Source organism: Diospyros lotus, chromosome 15 (genome assembly GCF_014633365.1).
Source record: "Diospyros lotus cultivar Yz01 chromosome 15, ASM1463336v1, whole genome shotgun sequence".
NCBI classification, from domain to species: domain Eukaryota; kingdom Viridiplantae; phylum Streptophyta; class Magnoliopsida; order Ericales; family Ebenaceae; genus Diospyros; species Diospyros lotus.
Genome location: NC_068352.1, coordinates 17,373,547 through 17,383,635, shown reverse-complemented (window position 1 = coordinate 17,383,635; position 10,089 = coordinate 17,373,547). Strand labels below are relative to the sequence as shown.

At 36.3% G+C, this 10,089-nt stretch overlaps 1 protein-coding gene across 1 annotated transcript in view; it reads right to left on the bottom strand.

Annotated features, from left to right (window-relative positions):
* Positions 1–5,162: 5,162 nt before the first annotated feature.
* The window catches only part of LOC127792476 (ubiquinone biosynthesis O-methyltransferase, mitochondrial), an 88,475-nt gene continuing 83,548 nt past the window's right edge, over positions 5,163–10,089 (bottom strand). Inside the window, exons 8-9 of the mRNA XM_052322976.1 lie at positions 5,867–5,947; positions 5,163–5,757 (exon numbers count right to left, since the gene is read on the bottom strand). Of these exons, the coding sequence (XP_052178936.1) occupies positions 5,650–5,757; positions 5,867–5,947 (189 nt within the window). The 3' untranslated portion in view covers positions 5,163–5,649. The remainder of the gene's footprint in view (positions 5,758–5,866; positions 5,948–10,089) is intronic.

Below are 10,089 nucleotides of genomic sequence, written 5' to 3'. Positions count from 1 at the left end.
GATGTATACATGCTGTGAATTGTGTTGTAATGCAAATGTTTCTGTAAATATGTTGTGTTTCCATGCATGTTTCGAAACCCCTTTGAAAATGTTTTCAAGTGCATATGCTATTTCGAAACATCTATGTATTAACATTTGTTTCAGGTTTTGAACTATGTTTCGAAACCTATATATCATGTTTCGAAACCTCATTTCCAGAGAGGTGTGTTTCGAAACCTATGATGGTATGTTTTGAAACCTATGATAGTATGTTTTGAAACCTCTGACATTCTGTCAACAGATTTATTCAAAATTGAGATGCATGTGTGCTGCATTTTTGTATGCTTCTCATAACATTTTTTAATGCATTCTCCATGGCTTGCAAAATTCAAATTCAAATTTGAAGTGGAGATCATTATTATGTGTTGGTGGGGAATAGATTATGTCTCCCACTCATTGTTGTCTCTTGGTGCATATCCAGCTGTAAAGGCTGTATGTTTCGAAACATGAGGAGTATGTTTCGAAACCTATTTTTTTGTCTTGTTTCTAACGACTATAAAACGGCCAGATTTCTATCTTTTGGTATAAATAGCAGGTATTTGAAGACAAGAAGAGATTGATTGAGAGACAACAAGTAAGAACAAGTGAGCACATACTAGAGACACACACAAGCACAAATGATATAAACCTATTCTTTTGACAAAGCTTTCAAAGAAGATCCATTCATCCATTTCTAGATGTGCATTGTGATGTGAAAAGGGAGAAACAAGTGCAAACAATGAGTCTCATCCTTCCAGCTCCTCCTCACCTCAAGTTAAGATGTTTGTACAACCACATTGGTAAGATATTCATTGCTATACTTTCTATTGGGTTGTAAAGATAAACTTTATTTATCTTGATTGTTATAAGGTTTGAGTTTAGCCTAAAACTCATTGTGGTGTAAAGCTTTGAGTTGAGCCTAAAATTCATTGTATCGAAGGTTCGAGTTTAGCCTTAAAACTCACTTGGTGTAAAATTTGAGTTAAGCCCGTAAAAACTCACTTGGTGCTAGGTTTGAGTTGAACCCATAAAAACCCACTTTATAAGGTTTTGGGGTGAACTGTGGTAAAACCCTTATTGTGGTGATCACTAGTAAAAGTGATTGGAATTACAAATCCTTCAAGTGGGTAAACTTGAAGGTAGTGGAGTAGGTGGGTGCCGAACCACTATATATCTTATGTGCAAGTATTCTTTAGCTTTCATGTATCATTATTGCTTATTGCACATGCTTGCATAAGTTTTGTTATCAAAGACTAAAATAGTTTTCTTGAGAACAAGTTTATACATATACATAGAAAACATATTTTTGATATACTCTTAATTACATAAATCATCTTTTCCAAAGATCGTTATTTTGAACTACAAGGTAAAAGATTTCGAATCAAGCAAAATATTGAAGTAGATTTCGAAACATACATTTCATATTTCGAAACTTGTAAAACAATGAGCTATATTTCTAAACATATATAGTAGATTTCGAAACCTACTTAACAAAAAGGTTTATTTCGAAACATATAACTTATATTTCGAAACCTAGTATTCTACCAACAATCAAAGTTTTAAATTATTGAAAATCTATACAAATTCCAATTCACCCCCCCTCTTGGAATATATTTGCCATCATTAGGAACCAACAATAGAGGCGCTACAATACCTCGTAAGTACTTACCGAATTAAACCCTGGAAGTCTCCTATTTAATTTAATTTAATAAAATTTGCACGATAATTAACTATAACGAACACAGTTAATTTCTATAACCAAATTGGGTTGAGGAAGGATATAGAATTCATAAATTGAATGAGAATCACGAAGGGAGTAAAAAGCTTGCCTTAAATTAACTAATTTCGATGATTATACGCCCACACACCGCTAAATTAATACATGCTGCAAATTAGTTTAATTTGATCAAAAATTAATAAAATCGTAGCCTAAATAAAATTTCAACCACACAATACTCTCAATATGATTTTCCTACTTACATGGCTAATTTAATCTTTAATTAAAATAAGTTTACTTGTAATTTATACCAAATTTTCTCTAATTTCTTAGTTTCTATGCCATCTTCTTCTCCCCAATTCCTTATCTGTTACTGCAAAATTACCCTGGCCAAATGCTCACTATAATTGGCTTAAATTGGCAAAAGAAATGGGCCACCAGAAGCTGGCGCGTGGCAGCCAGCTAGTGCCACTGCCTAGCCCCAAAACGAGTTTGTTGATTAAAATCAGCATTTTCCTCCCCTAACGCACGAAGCCTCCGCGGTTCAAACCCGCATCCAACACATGTACCCCTCACGTGCGTGCCACCCACACTACTTGCCCTCACTCAAACTTATAAACACACTACATTAAACTTAAGGTGATCCCACAACAGTTCTCAAAAATTACATTTAGACCCCCACACTTCCATAAGTTCTCACATACACCCATATAAAAAATAACTCTTATATCCACATTTTTCAACAATTAATTACCCATCACTCTAACATAAAATAAATTAATATTTCCCTTAAACTCATACATATTCGATAATTATCATAAATATAATAATTAATAATTACCTTAATTATAGTAATTAATAACTATTAACCATTCCAATTTAAGTTGTTAAATATTTCCTATTCCCAATTAATTTAACAATTACTAACTATTCTCAATCAAATTAATAATCATTAATTATTTTCGAATTACTGGGATGTTACACTAGTTATCCCACTAACCTTTTTGCTCTTCTTATTAGAAAAAACTATTTACAAAGAAGAATAAGAAATATACAACTAAAAACAAGAATCTCAACACGAGATTTGTTACCACAAGACTAAAATATATTTTATAGAATAAGAATTAGCCTTGAATGAGAAAAGATTGAAACAATTGCGTTTAAAAAGTGATTTGAAAATCTAATCTCTTAAATGAACAAGCCTACTCTTTCAATTGCTTATAAGATATTCAAAATGACTAGTATTTATAATGTCTCATGCAGAATTCTAACCGTTGGAGATTGAAATTACAAAGAATTAGTTTGCAGAAAACTAGTTGTTAGTAATTTTTCAATAGAAACAATCAATAATTTCAAAATGTAGTTAATAGTTTATTTCAAAATATTGAAAAACCAGTCAATAGTTTTTCCAAAAAACAAAAATTAGTCGATTGTTTAGTCTTAGAAAATAAATCTAAAATGTATATATTAAATTGGTTGACTTGTTTTAAAAGACAATTTACAATTATGAAGAATTGATCGACAAACTCAAAGAAGAAGTCGACAACTTGAAAAAAATCAGTTGATAGTCACATAGAATAGGTTAATAGTTTTGGATCGGATTCAATGTTTAGTTGATTTTTTTTCCATTTTTAATATTATTTTAGGATCCATAAGATTTCATTGATTTAAAAGACAAGTTCAAAAACTATTTTCAAAAATTGTTTAAAATTAAAATCTTGAAATCCAAAACATTTATCTCAACATGTCCAAAACCTTTTAAGTTCAATATCATCGACACTTTATTAAAGTTTTATGTTTAAAATATACAAAATCAAAATCAAGTCAACATCATTAGGGTAATTTTGGGTTCTTTTTGCATCTGATGTGAAATTTTTCTTAAAACTACATTTATAAAATCAAATATAAAATTATTTCTTATAAAATTATTTTTAGAAAAATTTCACATCAAAACTCCATTGGTTTGGTAAAAAATAATACCCCTGTACTTGTTACCCCTATACTTTTTTAAAATAACACCAACATTCCTTAACTTTCACCATTGTGCAATTCTTTTCCACTTGCCATTGTTTGATGTCATAAAAATTTTAAAAAGACCAAACTACTCCAATTTTCACTCACCCTAATATTTGTATATATATAAAACGAAAGTATCACAAAAAATTGATGCTTGAAATAGTGCTTGGCCCTCTTTTTCTCACATGCACATATTCGGACCTAGAATTCTCAACAGGTTCTAATCTAAAACCCATTGACGGTGCATGGTTTTTTTTATTAGGGTTTTGGGGTCAATCACTACCCAATTCATGCTACAATTGTGCTCTATTTAGGTTCTTCTTGATCTAGAGCCTAAGATTATCTAAATTGGTTCTTCATACGAAAAGAAAGTGGGGCTTAATCCTTCAGTAGATCTATCGACACTCAAGTTAGTTACTATACTTGGGAATGATGTAGTAGTGATAGAATAAATGTGTAATAAATATTATATCTAACTTTTGAGAGACCTTACTTTTATACAGACAGGATAAAAGGTTAGTATATGGTAGGATAATGTTACGTGGATGGTTAGATTTGATCCTCTAAATAGACTAGGTGAGCCAACTATGGCAATAAGCTTGGGCCTAGGCCCAAGCCCTCATTGGTACTCCTTGTTTGGATATCTTTGGACTAGGTTTGAAGTAGGCCCAATCCTTCAACCTCATATTATTGGGGTCTCAAATTAAATTTGGGTTGTTGTGGACTTGGGGTTTTGCCCCAAGGAGTTGGAGATCCTATCATTAGTTTTGATCAAAACCTAGAATGAGAAAGAAAGAGAAAGAGTACCTCATCCATGGCTGATTGTTTTCTCTTATGCATCAATAATGACAATGGGTACGTTGATCGTCCTTTTTTCCCCTCTCATTTCTTTTTCTTTTATTTGTTTCCTTACTTCTCATTTTCCCTTGTTTCTAGTTGGTATTGTTCTTTTTGGTAACAAGTTCATGGTTGCCACCCCATTGATCATGATGGGATTTCAACTATTAGATAGCGACAAACTAACAACTAAAACCCTATCAAGATTTGATGAGGTTTTAATCATTAAATGACGATAGGCTTTGATCGTTGCTAGAATAAGACCAAGAATAGAAAAGGAGAACGATGAAGAGCAAAAGGAAAGATGAGAGAAAATGAGACTATAGAAGAACTACGACATTTTTGGAGATAATGACAATGACTACTCCAATTGAGGGAGAATTAGGATAGGTTCAATTTGATGAAAATAAAGAGATAGGTAAGAGGAGGTGAGAACATAGAGGAAAGGGAAAGACCGTAGAAGTTTAAATATAGGTATAAAATGGTCAATTTTAATTATTAATTAATAAGAGAGGTTTACATTATTTTAAAAAAAAAAATGGATGATGAATGCCTTCCTGACAAATCTCAAAGGTGTCTTGTGAAATTTAACCTGTTTATATCAATTTGTTTGTAATAGTATTATATGTATTTTGATGGATAATTGAAAAATGCCTTTGTTTTGACAAATCTCAAAGCTTGTTTGTGGTGGCTTCAATAAGGCCTTTGTTTTGTATAACTACTACTAATCAAGTTATTGGAATGCCAACTGTAATAAGAAATCTTCCCAAGGACATCTAGGAAGGAACATGTTTCTTGGGAAAAACTTTTAATAGGTTAACCTACCAATAAAAATGGCGCCCACCCACCCGGCCACCCCAAAATTTTGATAATTTGCAAGAGCATCTTTTGATTTTTCTACCCTCCAATTTACTTTGAGGCTCCCAACAACCAATTTTGGCACAAGGTCACAGCGCTGAGCCACCGGGATTCCCTTGGCTTTCTGTGTATCACTACTTCCATGTGTGCCACTTCGCAGTCAGCTCTAGCCCTGGAAAGATGGAAGATCATCTCCCCTTACTTCATTGGTTTCTTTTAGTACCAAATGCAATGAAATTTACACTGATGTCATCAGATAGAGCCCATCGTCCAGTCAGGGGGTTGTATACAAATCCAGCTAACTCTTGGACCTGAACAAACAAGAATAAAGGAAGGAAACACCTTCACCAATGAAGCAAAGAGAAATCTAAAAAAGTACGAGATAGAGGTGGCTAAATTTTCAAGATGCAGTTTACTTACCGTTATGGAAGCATGCTGTAGGATCAGCACTAGCTCTTCAGGAGTAAGTAAAGTCGACCACTGATGCGTGCCTTTTGGGAGCTGTTTGAGGATCAAATGCACAAATGCAGAAAAAAAAAATCAAAACAAGCACAGTTTGGGCAAACATAAAACATTCGGATGATCATTCAGAAGCATGAAATCTAAAAAGTTTATTTGTGTAGCACCTCATCATCAGCATACTAATTAAGGAAATAAATAAAAGAGAATTCTCCAATAACAACCCCACCCCCCCTCCTTCTCTCCTTCCTTGCATTGGGCATGGCACCTGTATGTTGCCCCTAAATTGGATCCATGCACACATCCTTGACGAAGAGTGCTTCAATAAATGCACTTACATTTCTTGTAGGACTGGTAAGAGATCAACTCAAAAGCTACACTATTCCTTTTTTATTATGTTGATCATTTTAAGTAAAGAAACCATGCATGGAACAATTATTTTATTATTTTTACTTATTTACTGTTTTATTTTTTGCAAAATGACCCCATCTAGTTGTTGTGGTGTAGCCCACCAGGAGAGTTTTTCCAAAATAGCCAATGCATTAGCAATCCCGGATGAGGCAATCCCTTCAGTGAAAGACCTTCTCAAGGTTAGGGTATATCTCTCCTGAGAAAGCCCTTGATTGCCCATCATTCGTCTGGGACTAGCTTCCCGAACTTGCATGATTCCCCTGGTCGAGCCATGCTCTCGGAGGAATCCAGGGAGATATGTCCCCCGCCTGCATTACCACGCATTACCCCCCACAACAATGTGGCTCGCTTGTACTAGGCCCACTTCCTACTGGGGGTCCTTCCCAACAGAGGGGTTTCTCCCGAAGGCCCTTTCGAGCTTAACTTCGAAATAACACCGTGGATGGGGGAGACGCACTGCCCCTTCTCGGGAAGGAGCACCACACCTTCACACACACGTCACGTGTCCTTGTCCCCCATTGATGCCTATAAATAGCCCTAAACTCTCTCATTTTGGGACAAGTCCAGACAAGTGAAGTATGCCTAAGCTAAGCTAGCTAGAGCAACGACCTTAGAGTGATGCTCTTTCCGTTCATCACAAATTTCCCCCACACGACATTTCTACATCTTGTACTACATGACAAGCTCATTTCACTTAAGCATTGGAGGGCCCGCACTTGAGAAATCCCTATGTGCCTCTGACTACTTTTTGTCTTACAGACCTGCTCATAAGATAAAAGATCTCCTGCCGTCTCTCAACAATACTAGTTGTAATGACCCGTTTATTTATGATTTATTGAATATTTGTGGATTTGAGAATTTATGGAAGAAATTAGAATTTAATGTAATTCTAAAGAGGGAGGTGATTGTGATTTTTCAAAAGATTTTGGGGTCTAAGTATGATTTCGGAAACTATAAGCGGGATTAGCTTAAATTTAATGATTGCACATATATAGGTGAAGAGGCTTGCAGATAGGGCAATCGTGCACGAGAGCAGGTTCTGGGTTTGAATAGTGGGGCAGGCGGACGTGTGGGCTGTTGGAGGAAAATGTTGGAATTTTTCTAGCCAAGGGGGGCCAAAACGACGTCTTTTTGGGCCCCACACGGTGGCCATGCAGCTGCCTTGCTGCGCCACGCAGTGGCTGGAGCTGCCCTGCTGTTGTCTGCCCCTAGTAATGCATGAAGCCCTCCCAGCCAAGTGATTTTAGGTGAGCAGAACGCATGCAATCTTGGGTTGAGGAATTACAGTGGTCTTGCAGCTAGAAATTAATTTAGGCTGAAGGTAGGTTATAATTGCAATGAGTGGAATTAAGAGTAAATAGGGAGGGAACTTGGAGAAGGAGGCGTAACTTTGCAAAGAAAATTAAAGGAAAAAAAGGTCAGCGTGAGAATAGAAGGGAAAAGCCAGTGAAGGCTAAGGCCAAAGGTAAGTGGAAAAAAAAAAAAAAAGGATGGAGTTGGGTCTAAGTCTCACGCCTTAACATTGTTGTTTTATTATGTTTTGCTAGTAGAAATCCGAAGTGTGCAACGGTGATTTGAAATCTTCTGAGAAAGTTCTTCTTCCTCTTTTTCTTTTAAGAGACAAGTTCCTTTACTTCTTATTCTCCTTTTTAGTTGCAAGTTCTTCTATAACAACAACATATCCAGCCTTTATCCCACTATGTGGGGTCGGCTATATGAATTCTAGACTTTCATGTATTTCTGTCTTTTGTCATATCTTCATTTAGACCCATACATTTCATATCAAACTTTAATGTCTCTCCCAAAGTTTTCTATGTTCTTATTAATTTGCTAAATCTTGATGAAATCCTTTGGAGCTCAAATAGGGTTTGTTTCACCCTATAATTCTTTAGGAATGATGTTTTCTTTGCTAGAATAGAGAACATGCAAGGATTTGATGTTACTTGTATGGATGTTGTTCTTGTGCATGCTGTTTCGGATTGCAGGTTGCAGAGACTGTTGACCGTTTTGCTTGGACTGTTGACAGTTCATGAGGTGGCTTTGTTCTGGCGGTTGCCCGACTGTCCCATGTGTCACATTCTTAGGGTTAGCTAGGATTGTGATAGGAATTAGGAGAGAAATCAGAATTGAAGAAGGGGGAAATCAGTAGAAAGAGGGAGAGATATTGAGAGAAAGAGGGAGAGAAACAAGAGGGAGATTGGGGAGAAATCTTAGAGAGAGAAATGAGAGTTTCATTCATTCAATTCAAGCATGCCTTTCTTTACATATTAGGGCTTACTTATAGGCTATTTAATAGTAAATGAAATATGGAAAATAGCATCCATGTGCTCCTAACAACTCACAAAATACCTCCTACTAACTACTACAATCTTATTACAATAATACCCTTCTAACTACCCTTGAGTTGTGACATTCCCCTCCCCTTGAAATGTTTCTTGTCCCCAAGAAACTTATTACAACCAAGCCACTATTTTTTCATCCAATGACCATCTTCACCCATTGGTTTCTTCTTCACTTTTCCTTCTTCTTACCTTGTTTTTCCTTGTTCTTTTGCTTTCTCTTTTCTTTCTCCTCAGCAACAATAACATTATGTCTTGCTGCAACACCAATGGAAACATAAATAAGCAAAACAACAAGAGTCTTGGTCCCTTCAATAAAAAATCCCTTCCCTTTCTTCCTTTCATCTTGTTTCACTTTATCCTTTTGCGTCCTCCATTGGTCCAGATCAAAAACGTACTGCTGAAAGGTTTTAGTGTAATCAATTTCAGGCAAGCATCCTCTAACCAATCTTGAACTGCCCTCCATTAGTTATCCACTTCGATTAAGGCACAAGTGTCCTCCCAATTGACTAATTTCTCAGTTGGAGTTATGTGATTCATAGTAGGAAATTCAACAACTCCTTCCATTCCTATTCTTTCAAGAGAAATAAATTTAAGATCTCCACAATCTAAGACTGTTGTGGTCGTCTCCATTCCAAAATCTTTGGCTCCCGGATTGCTAGCAAACATCTCAGTTTCATCCTCAACAGTTACCTCCTCCAACAGTGTCATATTGAGGGTTTTAGCATCTGGATTCTCAGTACCAGTAGGGGTGCTTGAGATGCTACCAACCATTGAACTGCCATCCCCCAATTCTTCAATCCCTTCTTCCATGTACTCCTCAGCCCTCTCCATAGCCAAGACCAAGAGAGTAGTATGCTTAGACCCTTCCATATCTTCAGTAGGGGCCTCCTCAAGTGGAAATACTTTTAGTTGCTGGTAGCTGGAGTACACCAAGAATTTACTTTCAACAAGGTTGTCCTCCTTCGGCTGCTTCACTTTAAGGAATTCCTCCTTGTTAAAACTTCCTCGATAATCATCGAAGTATTGTGGGGAAGTTGTAATGATACTTCTTAGTCAGTATCATTGCAAACTCCTGTAGCTTCTCGCGGAATATTCGACCGAATTCCTCACACTCTTCATGTATCCCACTGGTTGTTTCCTTGCGCCTTAGATTGAACTGATTATCCATTTTCTTTTCCCATGTCCCATGATTCTGGCCAAACTCATGGTTTCTGTTATATCCAACTGAGATTATAACATTCTGCTTCATGTATGCACTGCCTCCCCTAGCTTCACGAGTAGGACACCCTACTGAAAATGCAGCCTTATTCTGTTGCAATTGAGACTCCATTGTTCTCATACGTGCACTGCCGTCATGGCTGAAATCTTGTGCTACAATTGAGGCTCCCATGGTCTCATGTGTGCACTGTTCGTCATGGAAGAAAGCTCACG